The sequence below is a fragment of the Peromyscus maniculatus genome, chromosome 17, assembly GCF_049852395.1.
Source record: "Peromyscus maniculatus bairdii isolate BWxNUB_F1_BW_parent chromosome 17, HU_Pman_BW_mat_3.1, whole genome shotgun sequence".
Classification (NCBI taxonomy): Eukaryota; Metazoa; Chordata; class Mammalia; order Rodentia; family Cricetidae; genus Peromyscus; species Peromyscus maniculatus.
In genome coordinates this window covers 32,865,494-32,879,403 of record NC_134868.1, presented here as the reverse complement: position 1 = coordinate 32,879,403, position 13,910 = coordinate 32,865,494, and the positions used below count along the sequence as shown (strand labels likewise).

Sequence of the window (13,910 nt, the reverse complement as noted above, 5' to 3'; positions counted from 1 at the left end):
TCTCCGATCTTCCAGCATTTACCCCAATATCTGGCTCCGGGTCTCTATTAAAAGACCATTATAGATTTCGAGCAACATTCTACAGCAGCTTACAACTATTGGTATTTTAAGTTATAGAGAAATCATGTTTTTAAAATTACTGTAAAATTATATAAAGAAAATTTGCATATGTCACAGCTGGCACTAATTTCTGACCAAAATAATTCAGAGTACAATATGACAGGTATATCATACAATTACTGAAATCAGTTTGTCAATACGAGTATTCTAAAAATTAATTTTGATTTTTACAAATAAAATTTAATTTTTTTATGCTATAAGTTCTACTTATACATTGGATTATTCAGAAACTTCATTATATTATGTTTGAAGGTTTCCCTATGCTGGAGATTAAGGTTATTTTCACTTTGTAATCAATAGAATTTGTTAAAAGGCTATCTTAAAACTTTATTTATTTATTTTTGTATTTTTTGGTTTTCTTCGAGACAGGGTTTCTCTATGTAGCTTTGGAGCCTGTCTTGGAACTCACTTTGTAGACCAGGTTGGCCTGGAACTCACAGAGATCCACCTGGCTCTGCCTCCTGAGTGCTGGGATTAAAGGCGTGCGCCACCACTGCTCAGCAAAACTTTATTTTTATAGTTTGATGAATTTGTATTTTATATGAATTTTGAAATTTAAAATAACTTTGGTCATGCATTTATTATTGGGCTGAGAAGTGAACCATGCTAACACATACTACCACTGACCGATACCCCACTACCTCTGAACTATATCCTCTGAGCTACTTCCCAGCTGATATAACTTTTAGCCAAAGAAGATTTAGATAGTGAACTTGTGTGTAAATGGCCCATGAGGGTTTCTTTGGTTTTTTCACTTTGTTATGAAAACATCTGAACTCATTTTTTAACAGTAAGCACAAGAATCAGAAGGATAAAGTCTTTTATTTTTGCTTCCACCTTCTTGTAATTTATGTAAATCGCTAGGATACCAGAACACTGGTATACCTTTCAGTGGCTCCAGGGCTCAGTTTTCCTAATGGAATGGGGTCCCCATTTGCATTTTCTGGTCTTTTGTTTGGTTGTGTTTTTTCTCTGATGTCCAGTGTTACTTGCCCTCTGTTGAACTGGATTACCTGAGTGAATGCAAACTGAAGCTAGTAAGATTGGACACTGAAGACTGCGAGCGAGGGTCTTCCCTGCTCAGTGAGCTCATTCCAGCAGCCTGTATACACAGTCCTCATCGTAGGCTAGCATCATCCTGACACGTGGGGACGCCACAGCACGAAGGCAGTACTACGTTACCCATGTCCCCTCACTCCTGGTGCTCCTGCAGCCTCCCAATTTGAAAATCTTGTTTGAAGTTTATACAGATTTAATTTCAGTAACAAAGAAGTAAGCATGTACCATGTAACAATCTTTATTTTCCCATTATCTTTGGAAATTACTTTTGTTTTGTCATCTAAGTCATGTTTCAACTTCTTAAACTTGACAAAAATAAGTAAAACATGATCAGAATAGATTATATGAAAACAATTTTCAACTAAGAAACAGGAAAAATCTATCTCCTGCTCCATTTCTCCAGCTTCCAGACAGGTGCACTGGTTTTTCATGCTAATAGGCTAGTGCCTACTCTTAAGCTCAACTTGAGCATGCCTCCAAGATCTCTGCGACCACCCTGTTTACAGCTGAGCAAAATAAATTGATTGGGTGAGACTATACAAAAATCATAAAAGTACATATGATTAACATCAGTTGATTTTCCCCAGTGATGTTTGCACCTTTGACTACCATGTGTACACTTTATCTTCATAGTGTAGCATTCTCCTCCCAGTTGTTATGGACAAGATCGTCAGTGCAGTCAATACCTCTGATTTGAAATCCTGTCCTTTTCCCACTAGAACAGTCTACCTCCTCTACCCAGTTACTGGTGAATTAGTGTCTCTCAAGGTTACTCTTTCCTTGCATGGGACACTGAAAGAAGGGCTAGTACCTCCCTCATTATTGGACATTCATAATATGCTTTTCAAACAAATATTTTTAAGATAGTATGTAATACTCAGCTACCTGTATTATTTTCTCCACTAACAACCAGATGGCGCTTATCCATCTTCAATCTTCAGAGGCGTAGCCTTGTAGGGCTTTCCTCAGGGTTTTGGACTTCTCTGTAAATTAAAATGAGAGTGGGTACTAGGGCTCTTTCAGAGTATAAGGAAGCTGTATACTGGAGACCAGTAAGAAAATCTATACTTAATTATTTAAAAATGGGTAATTACTGAAGAATTTAAATAATTTTAACTTATTTCAAGTACAGATTCTCTACAAGATAAGAGTTTTTGGCATTTTGGGGGGAGTGTTGGATTTGACTTTGAATTTAGTTTTTTGAAATAGGGTTTCATATAGCACCAGCTGGGCTGGAACTCAGTAGGTGGCTAAGGCTGGCCTTGAATTCTTGATTCTCCTGTCTCAGCCTCCCAATTTCCAGAATTAAAGTCATGTGCAATCACACCTGGCTCAGGTGTGACTTGAATAATCCAAGTAGCATGGATCACTTTTTAGAAAGCAGTTTAATGGAGTGGAAGAGGAACATCTAAGAGGGGAAGTAGGCAATCTAATTCTGCCACATGCTAATCAGTAGTAGAAAATAATATTTGGTCCAAGAAAAAGGAAGTGAGATCCGACTAATGTTGAAAACTAGAACTACCTTTGTGAAAGACAGGGGAGAGCATTTTAAGGAATCAAATCAATATCAAAATGTACCTTGTGGACGATGAGTGAGACACAACTGCCATGAGACCCATCTCTTTTAGAAAACCATTCTGCTTCGTGACTTCTGCTCAGTGCTATTTCAGCTCCTCACCTTCGGTGGCCATACACAACTGCTTACTAATATTGGAAATGGTGGCACTGCCTCCTTTCCCTGCGTTTCCTGTGAGGTGTAATCAGTTGAATTTCCTGAACTGTGTACTTGAATCTATAAAGGAAGTATGAGTTGATGACAAAGTAGATAGGGAAAGGGAAGAAGAGGGAAAGGCTGATGAAGCCCTGAGGTGGGAAGTTGTGTAAAGTAATTCCATTCTGTGAGGCCATAATCAGACACATTAGGAGTGTGTGTGCTGAGATACAATTGAGTAAGTTGAGTAAAGAATGGAAATCCTGTGCAATTAACTTCTTGACCATTCAAAAAAATTACATCATGCTTTGTGTTGAAAAAAGTATAGTGATAAATTACTACTCTAGTTCCTCTTTCTAAAAGCAGTATCACATTTTTAAAATCAGTTGTTACATAATAGATATGGTTAGAAGAAGCTGTTTTATGAAAGTTTGGGTTCATTCCCTGTCATCTCCATTTAGTCAGTATTTTTGGAGAATATCCGTCTTTTGAATGAATTTTTCAGGTTGTTTAGAAAAAAAACCTAACTACTTAAATAAAAGCAGCATAGTTAAATGATGTCTAAATAACTGAACTATTTTAGATAATATAAAGTGTAGGTACCCTATGTGCATAATAATTTCAGATAGAATACTTTTAAAATATAACTATGACTTTAAAATTTTCGAGAATAAAGATCAGTATTGCTCAAATTTCTGTTTTTAAAATTTGACCACTTTTGTTAGTTATATTCATAGTTACATTCATGATTATAGCTTTTGCTCTTCATTCTAGTGTTTGTACTTTACATTCTTGGTTTTTTAGATGTTTTTATTTTTATATGTAAAAGTGTTTAGCCTGCATATATATACGTGTACCATGTATGTGCCTAAGCCTGTGGAGATGAGAAGAAGGTTTTAGATGCCCTGGAGCTGGAGTTGTAGGTGGTTATGAGCCACTTTGTGGGTGTTGGGAACCAAATCTGAGTCCTCTGGAAGAGGAACAAGTGCTCTTAACCATTGATCCATCTCTCCAGCCCCTCTTGATTTATATATTTTTTTTTTTTTTTTTTTGGTTTTTTGAGACAGGGTTTCTCTGCGTAGCTTTGCGCCTTTCCTGAAGCTCACTTGGTAGCCCAGGCTGGCCTCGAACTCACAGAGATCCGCCTGCCTCTGCCTCCCGAGTGCTGGGATTAAAGGCGTGCGCCACCAACGCCCGGCCTTGATTTATATTTTGATAAAATTCTTAGAGGGATATTGAGTATCCTGATTTGCTTTGTTTTTTCTTTTTATTGATAATTTTAAATTATGTTTTTAAGCGTGCTGACGACATCACAAGCTTAGTAGCAGACACTACACTTCTGGTACACTTTTTTGGAAAGAAAGGAAAAGCCGAGCTCAACTTTGAAGATTTTTATAGGTGAGCTAAATTTCTGTTGAAAATGATTAGACTGCTGAAGTCAAGTGACCTTGGGAAATCATCTAGTACAGTGATACTGTGCCACTCCATGTCCTATCCACTGGTACTGCTGTCTCTGGTTATATTTATGATATATAGTTATTGAAAGATAAAAAATGAGGACATGTGGATTGTTATAGCTTGTGTATTTAGAAGAAAATTCCTCAGTATCAATAAGCCACAGTAATGATGACCAGCATCATTTCTACCCAACAAGGTGCTGTTAATCATTTTGCAGATGGGCAGGCTCAGGCCCCGAGAAGGAAGCTATATGTTCAGGTACTACAGTCACTGATCAGTAATTCCTCAGTGTGAAGTTTTGAGCCATTATATAGTTAAATTATTTCCATGTAACCTTTTCTAGGACAGTAAACGTTTGATCATTTACCTTGTTTATTTTTCATTATCTTATCACAGATTTATGGATAACCTACAAACAGAAGTTCTAGAAATAGAATTTCTTTCCTACTCTAATGGAATGAATACTATCAGTGAAGAAGATTTTGCCCATATTCTTCTACGGTACACTAATGTGGAAAATACATCAGTGTTTTTGGAAAATGTGCGCTACAGTATACCTGAAGAAAAGGTGTTTAACCCCTTATGTTTGCTTTGTTACATCCATTATATTGAAACACATTATCCAGTAAATGGCATTTTAGAGACTGATTAAACCATTTTATAATTTAGCTCCTCTGTGAATTAAAAACTGTTTTTGGATATATTTCATTCTTTCCCTCTGTATCCCAAGGACTGTTAATTTTTAATTCAAGTAGAGATCAGTATTCTTAGAAATACTGAAAAATCTTTAAGACTATTTGTTTTTTCAGGTTATGACTATTGTTATTTTTCAAGAGAATTCTGGTGAGTTAGGTATTTTGACTAGTATGGAAACATGTAAGGCAGCTGATATTGACATTTTTCCTGTCACCCTCTGCTCATTTGGATAGCACCTCTAATAAAAGGTCATTTGAAAGGTGCCATTGCTGAGTGAATGATCTTATCTGCATTTGAAGTGAGGCTTTTCAACAAGTTTGGATGCCAGGAATGGTTAAGAACCCAGGACAACTCCTTGTGTATTTGCTTGGTAGCCAATGTGGTGTCAGCCCTTTGGAGCAGTTGCATTATCTAGTGGTGTTTGAATGCTTCATTGCAACCAAATAGAAACTGCTGTCACAAGTATCCCTTTAAGCCTGGGATGTTTGGGATCGATTGCCTTCTGTTTGTTTATGGAAGGATCAGGTTAAACTGTTCAAGAAAACTTGCAAATAGTTTGAGTTTGTTTATAGAGTGGACACACTGTGACAGTGTTAACAATTCTCAGACTGTTCTAAGGAATGAAAAGAAAAAAAGGCTTGATGCATTTGGCTATTACTTTACATTATCTTTTAATCAAAGGACTTTTATCTGTTTTACCCACTAAGCTGGATTTTTCTAACCAGTAGATAATTCCCTTGAAATAAAAATCATAAATTATGCTATTCAAGCTGTATAATATTATATAGGACTTTTAATCTATTTGTTTTCTTTTTCTAAGGGAAACATGAAAAACTAATTCAGAAGATCAAATTGCAGGATGACCTTATAGAAACTTTTCATAGTTTTTTTTTACAATTAATTTTTATATCTAAAATTATTTCAAAATAAAAAAATCTGAAGTTAAATTCAGCTTTTCTATAAACCTAATTTGTGAAAGTATCTCTTCAATTCTTATCACATGGTGATTGCTTGTTCTGGATTCTTCTATCATCTCTCAGAACAATCTTGCAGGCATTGGCATATTTCTTTTGGAAAAGGAGGAACTAAGGACTTTGGACACTTATCCACTCAAACCCAAGGTTCTCTAAGCAAATGATTCTTCTACTGTACTCTACTGAAATCTTTCCCTTCCATCCACCCTCATCCTCTTCTCCCCAGCAACAGAAAAGAAAGACAAGCTGATACCTGAATGGCACTTAACATTTCTAAACTAATTTCATTTTCATTCACAGATATTAAATATAAGGCCTTATTCAAGGCACAAATGATAAAATGACAAGATAGGCAAATCCTTGTTCAATTGAAATATATTTTACTAGAAAAACAAAATAAGTAAACAAAAAAGAGATCTACTTCCAAATAAAGAGAAATGCTATGAAAAGGACCGAGAATATGGAGACCAAAAAGAAGGCAGGCTGTTAGAGTTCTTCTAAAGTAGCTTTGAACAAAGCCTGTTACTAATGAGCTGTGCAAAAATCGGACAGAGAGTACTTTAGACAGGAGAGCAATAAATGGCAAGGGCCTGGGGACAGAGCAAGCTTAGTTTATTTAAGAAAATGCTTTGACATTTCATAAATAACCAGGAAAATAGCAGGTGATGAGAAGGGAGAGTTAGACACATGTCGGGTCTGATAGAACTCCGGAAACTAAAAAAGGGGGCTTAGATGTAATTCTAATGGTGATACTAAGAGTAAATTGAAAGCTGTCACCATGCTTATACATTTTAATGTTGGGGGTCTGGAAAGCTACCTTCCTCATTAGTTCCCTGGCCGCCCAGCACTTCCTTACTGATGCTCCTCCTCTTCACTTACCCCTGAAGTCAAAGCTAGGATTTGGGAAGCTGGAACTGTTGGCTCTGTGCTTTTTTTTTTTCCTGTATATTTCTTGATTACTTAAATTTTGCTGATTATATCCAAACCTGAGATGCATTATTTTTATTTCAAATACTGTTCCTGTTTAACTGAAGTAACACCAATGGTCGAACTGCAGCCATGGACCATCCCAGAACAGGTGGTTCTGAGCACGCTCCTTCATTGTTTTGTGCCCTCCTGTGTTGGACCGACCCCTCAGTGCCATCCTCTGCAGTCACTGCACTTGCCCTGGTGACGTGGCTGCATTTGAACAACTGAACAGGTTCAGATGATGACAGTTGACACTTCCTCAACATCCTAATTTGTGTATTCTCATTATAAACATATTGACAGCCCGATGCCGAATCATGTGAAAGAATATATACACAAAGCAAGCATGTTCTCATGGTTTTCCTATAGGTTTAGGAAATGGTGTTTAGAGGATTATCATAATTGGAACTTTTCCAGTCATTTTTATTGAAGCACTTTTTGAAACTTGGTGTTGACAGGGCAGTGTCGTAAAACAGTTTACTCTTATCAGAGGAGCAGCACTACCCAATAGAAATAAGTCTGAGTGAGTCCTGCAGTTTATTTAGAGAATTTTTCCAAGTATGCCTGGACTGCTTGCTTATGAAATATATTGCAGATCCTAATGTTTCCCTCTATTAAGTATGTTGCACTTATATTAATACATTTGTCAATACTAATTGTTTCACATTTACTTTCCCAAAATAGGGCATCACATTTGATGAGTTCAGGTCATTTTTCCAATTTCTGAACAACTTAGAAGACTTTGCAATAGCCCTCAATATGTATAACTTTGCAAGCCGTTCTATAGGACAAGGTAAGAAATCATTCTTCAAAATTTGAAAGTCAAAGCATCCCTACCTTGTTCCCAGAGACTTTGGAAGAGGCTAGTGAGGGATGTTTGATGGTGCATCAGCTTACCTGAAAGTCTGGTTTTATAATTTCTGTGGGAAATCAGTGCTGAAACTGAAAAGTATGCAAACTCTAGGGGAATGTGCTTTAGCTTACTGGGTTTATTTTTGCCCTTTAATTTCATATTATGAGGAAGAACTAATAATGTTTATTGTAAAAGGTCTAAGAAGAAACCTTGCGATTACTTGGTAACATCAGGAAACACATGGCAGCCTGTAAAAGCTGCTGCTGGCCATTCACCACCTCCACAAATTCTCACTGATCTTTGCCTAATCAGAAACCAGAAATACATGAGCAGAGCCACTTAGCCATTAACTTAAATTAACGAATTTTTGAGACTGATATATGAAATTGATTACCTTTTTTTATTTTCAAAGAAATACATCTGTCATATAACTTCAAATATTGATGTCTTCAGGACTACCTCACCCCTTGCTCATGGGTTGACTCAAAAGCTAAATCCTTTTTCTAGGATTCTCTCCCTTGTCCTTATTAAAACTTCTTGCTGTGTAGGGTCTGATTGTGTCTATAAGGCAACTTTACCTGCCTCTGCCAGAATCTACTATGTTAGATCTCAAATTATAGTCTTCATTTTTTTTATTCTCAAATTCTAGGGAAAAACCAAACTACACACCCTAAACATTAATGATAATTACTTCTCTCATTGAACCATGAGGGCCTGGATTCAAATTGCCAGCTTCAAAAACACTCAACACCCACATGTTAATGTCTGTTGTATAGCCTCATTTTATTCATTGAATTAAAAGAAACCTGAAAATTTTTTTATTTTATTTTTCATTCTTTCTCTAAACTATATGCTCAAACGTTGGAAGGCATGTCTTCACAAATGATGTATTTTATCACAAATTATATATATATATATATATATATATACATACATATATATATATAATCTCCACAAATTATATATATGGCATAAATATTGATATCACAAATGATATAAATATATCATATTTAATATGTAGTATATGTTACTAGAATAATATATCCTTTAAAAGAAATTAGTTTATTTGGTTCAGAGCAGAAAGTTGCTGTCTTATTTTCTGGAACTAGGAAACAAGAAAAATTTTATTGTATCGCTTTTTCAAATGTTTGGAATAATATCTTTTGCTTTTGCTGCTGTCAGCCCATCAATTCAGGCAGTTACTTCTTAAAAGGTATTTGCAGTGGCCACCTAAGTGGCATTCCTTCCGCTAGCTAGTCCTGAAACACATTACACATGGAAGACTCCCCTCAAACAGAAATCAACCTTTCTTTGGTATAACTGCTGTGGAAAACTTCAAGTTTCCCAATCGTCTGTTGGAGAGTGGACAGGTTCCTGACCTCACCGTCTATGCAGCGCCTCCCTGGGTCCCCAGTCCTCTGTTCTCCCTCACCAGGGAGACATCCCATTGTCAACACAGCCTGCAGTCTCTGCTCCCTCACAGCACATGTTCCTTCAGGTTCTCTCAAGTCCACTGCTGAAACCTTACTCCCTTTGGGGCTTAGCTCACTGCATAATCAGAGCCTTTGAAATCCCTCCCTGCCCCTTCCTCCCTCCTCCCTCGTTCACACTGTAGACAGAATTAATCTCTCCTCTCCAAATTCTCAAGAGCACTTTTCCAGAATGTTCTGTGGGATCCTGTCTAATGGTTGTATCTGCCAATCTTGTCTCCCATCTGAACTGTGTCTTGGGAATTATTTATCCTAATAACTTCTAAAGTGTCTCTTGCTGACAGCAGCTGCTCCTTCAACATTCATTGATTGAGAGTGTATTAATAACCATAGAGCCCTGCCTCGTTCATTAAACCACAATGTCTTCTTTTTCCCTGAAAGACAGCACGCTTAGTGGAAGTCATGTACTGTCTACCATCGTGGCTCATGTTTAGAAAAAAACAACAACAACAACTTTTTACTGCCTTCTCAGTAATTGGCATCATATACTAAAAAAGACACCGCATTTTCTTTTTTGGGACTCTTATCCAGATGAATTTAAACGTGCTGTCTATGTAGCTACTGGACTGAAACTTTCCCCACATTTGGTCAACACCGTCTTCAAGATTTTTGATGTTGACAAAGATGACCAGTTAAGTTACAAAGAATTTATTGGAATTATGAAAGACAGACTCCATAGAGGATTCCGGGTAAGTCTGTAGACTTCAAGCCTATTGATAATCCTTTTTAACTCTAAGTTCAAAAAGAATTTGTGAAATTTTAAGGTTATAAACATTAAATGGTTTTTTAACTAAGATTATATAGGCTTTACCTACTTTAAAAACAATTCAAGTTGATAAAAGATAATTTTTATTTTATTTTTTTACCTAAATTGTTTTCATTTTACATAACAACCACAGTTCCCCCTCTGTCCTCTTCTCCCACTTTCCCCCAACTCCTCCCACCCCCATCCACTCCTCATGGGGGATAAGGCCTCCCTTGAGGAGTCAACACAGCCTGGCATACCCAGTTGGGGCAGGACCAAGCCCCTCCCCCCTGTGTCAAGGCTGAGCAAGGTGTCCCACCCTAGGGAAAAGATAATTTTAAAAATACATATATATATATGTATTTTTAAAATTATCTTATATATATATATATCTTATATATTATATATATATGCCGGGCGGTGGTGGCGCACGCCTTTAATCCCAGCACTCGGGAGGCAGAGCCAGGCGGATCTCTGTGAGTTCGAGGCCAGCCTGGGCTACCAAGTGAGTTCCAGGAAAGGCGCAAAGCTACACAGAGAAACCCTGTCTCGAAAAACCAAAATATATATATATAATACATTTTATTTTTAACTCTTTTTTTCAGGTTTTGGGGTTTTGTTTGTTTTGGTTTGGGTTTTTGGTTTTGTTTTGTTTTGTTTTTTGTTGTTGTTGTTGTTGTTGTTGTTTTTGAGGGGGGAGGGTATTGAGACAGGGTTTCTCTGTGCAGCCTTGGCTGTTCTGGAACTTACTCTGTAGACCAGGCTGGCCTCGAACTCACAGAGATCCACCCGCCTCTGCTTCCTTAGTGCTGGGATTAAAGGTGTGCGCCACCAGCGCCCATTTACTTCCTTTTTATATTCAGTTAGGGAACGTCTGTTGCTGTTTGGGGGAGGGCATTGCCAGTTGTCATTTTCATGTAATCCTCTCATTGGCTTCAGACTTGAGCTAACAGGAAACTGTCCTTGTTGCACACTGGATGTTTCCGTTAGGAAACTGAGGCTCTTAAGTCACTGCATACACACTCCTACAAATAAAATAAACTGGAAATAATTTTTCCTGCATATTTTTCCTGTTGACATACTAATAAATAACAGAAGATCATCTTCCCTTTTCTAAAAACCACTTTTTAAAAATTTCAACTACAATGAAGCTTAATAAATGTTTACACTGCTAACATACTTAATGGACATTCCAGAAATAGAAGAGGAAAAAAAATCCCTTTAAAATTAACAGCTGCTGTAGTCAGTCAGAGATAAACATTTGAAGTATATAAATCCATATATAGAAAAAAGAAAGATTATCACTTAGAAATTGTAATTCAAAGATTTGTTTAATAACTTCCTGCCCAAGCTGTCTTGGAGAAAATGCTGTTGTACTTAAGTGCCACCTAGTGGTAGCTTGTTAACGTTTCACATGCTGCTCAGACACTTTCTGAGGGTGTACATAGAAATCCATTCATCTCTCCTCAAAAATAGCCAGGTTCAATTTAGTATGAACCACACTATAAGCCTTGGGCACAGCTTTCCCTCTAGGTACCATGAGTCTCACTCTGTTCACTAATCTGTGCGTGCCTGTGTTCCCATAGTGTTTTACTATTATTTGCACAGTTGTTACATGAACACATTGTAGCGCAATTATCTTAATCCAGTTAATATAATCTTGCATTTCTTTGTAGTGTGAGGCATAAAAATCTATTTTTAAGCAGCTTTGAAATACACATGGTTATTAGCTATGGCCACCATTCTATGCAATTGATCTTGAAAATGCATTTTTCCTGTGTGACTGGAATTTGTGCCTATGGTTCACTTCTTCCTGTGTCTGCAAACCTTCCCATCCTGAAAACCAGCATCCTGCTCAGTGTCCATAAATTTGGCTTATAGCTTCGAAATATAAATTAAATTATACTGGATCTCTCTCATATACATGTGGACATTTGTAATCCTTTATTCCACAGGGTTATAAAACAGTCCAGAAGTATCCGACCTTCAAATCCTGCCTGAAAAAAGAACTTCACAGCAGATAAGTATGTTAACTTAGGTTTATTCTAATTTCCCAGTAATAATTGAGAATAGATACATTTTTATAACATCTAAACAACAGATGAAAATGGATTAGAGTTCGGGCTCAGTGTTAGAGCACACGTTAAATCCCATGTTCCACAAGAGAAGAAAATACCTGAAAGAAATGTAATTGTCACCTACAATTTGGTGAAGACAGAGAGGATGTCGTGGTTTAAAAACTGTATGTTCAGGAGCTGAAGACAAAGCTTTGTTGGTAGAGTGCTCATCTGGCATACATAAGGCTCTGGTTTGATCTCCAGAATCACAGGTGTAGTGGTGCATGGCCCCTTCTCCCAACATTGGAGGTAGAAGCAGGAGAGCCAGAAATACAGGGTCATCCTCAGCCAAGCTGGGATACATGAGACACTGTCTCGGGAAGGAAAAAGGAAGGAAGGAATGTTTTATGTTAAGTTTGTAGCTCAGTTCCTGTGCAGGTACAATACACTGTAATAGAAGATCATTAGCACCTAGGGAATTGGTGTTAGGTTCTTGAGGGAGCGTGGTTCTAAATGTTGCCACAAAAATGGCAGCTTTACTTTTAAAGAATGAGTTTGGTGTGTGGCACTATGCTAAGCATTGTTCTTATGTATTCTCACACATAGATCTTTCTCGCCCTTCTTTGCATTGCTGAGAATCAAACCTAGTGCCTTGAGCGTGCGAGGCAGCCACTCTGCCGCTGCTTCTCACCCCGAGCCCGTGGTTTTGTGCTCTTGAAGTCGTGATCTTCCTGCTTCTGCTTTCAGAGAGCATGGACTGCAGGCCTTAACAGTTGTGCCGCTGAGTCATTCAGGAAGTCAAAGAAATATCTCAAACTTGTAGACTCCAGAATCAAGATTGGTTTTGATTTTAAGCATCAATAATAACTGTGTAGTTTTGGTCAGTCATTTTAGGTTCCCATATTGGAGGTTTTCTGCTCATTTAGAATGAGAATATGTTCTGATGTATATTTCTTACTATTTCCCTCAAGCTTAAACTCTATATGTTTCCCAAAGTGGCTCTTCTCAGTACTGGTAAACAGTTTTAAAGAGAAAAAACAAGTTGCTTTGTGTCTTTATATTTCCGCGGCTGTAATAAAATACTTCAGTAAAGCAGTTTAAGGGGAAAGGGTTCACTCTGGCTCACGATCTAAGGGTGCTCAGTCTGTCCTGGCAAGAAGGCAGCAGGAAGCAGCTGCTCACACCTCATCCGCAGTCGGAAAGCAGAGCGGAGACTGCACTGCTGCTTACTGCCCTGCCCCGTTTGTGCGCTTCAGAACCCCAGTCAGAGTGGTGAATCATCCCATCTCAAACTGTGCAGTCCATACACTCCCCACAAGCATGCCCAGAGGCTTGTCTCCTTGGGTGATTTCCGGTTCTCTCAAGTTGTCAACACTAACCAACCATCACACTTTGTCAACATGGAGAAATGTAAAAGAAATGGCCACATTACTATGTTCCTCATAGATTTATCAGCTTTCACTATGCTACTATTAGTTTTTGTCTTTCTACAGAGAAACTGCAGTATGAGTGTTTTGTGGGGTGGTTTGGAGGCCTAGTATTATATGGAATCCACTTTGGGAAGCAGTGGTCCAAGACATTGAGAAACAAACAGGCTTACTTATCTGTTAAGGTAACTTGTGATTTAGCTACCTAGGGTCCTCCATACTTCTATTTTAAGAAACTGTGTATTGCCTCATGGAACAAGAACAACTCACTGAAAAATGAGTACCATCCCCTTTATACATCTCTGTATATGGTGTCCCATCGTACTTGTGATAGCATCGCACAGACCCTAC

At 37.7% G+C, this 13,910-nt stretch overlaps 1 protein-coding gene across 5 annotated transcripts in view; it reads left to right on the top strand.

Moving 5' to 3' along the window:
- The window catches only part of Micu3 (mitochondrial calcium uptake 3), an 89,522-nt gene that overhangs the window by 72,539 nt on the left and 3,073 nt on the right, over positions 1-13,910 (top strand). For all 5 annotated transcript variants that reach the window (XM_076553509.1, XM_006973971.4, XM_076553508.1 and 2 more), the window contains 5 exons: positions 4,188-4,288; positions 4,745-4,916; positions 7,672-7,780; positions 9,862-10,019; positions 12,031-12,099. In XM_076553509.1, coding sequence (XP_076409624.1) covers positions 4,188-4,288; positions 4,745-4,916; positions 7,672-7,780; positions 9,862-10,019; positions 12,031-12,099 — 609 coding nt within the window. The remainder of the gene's footprint in view (positions 1-4,187; positions 4,289-4,744; positions 4,917-7,671; positions 7,781-9,861; positions 10,020-12,030; positions 12,100-13,910) is intronic.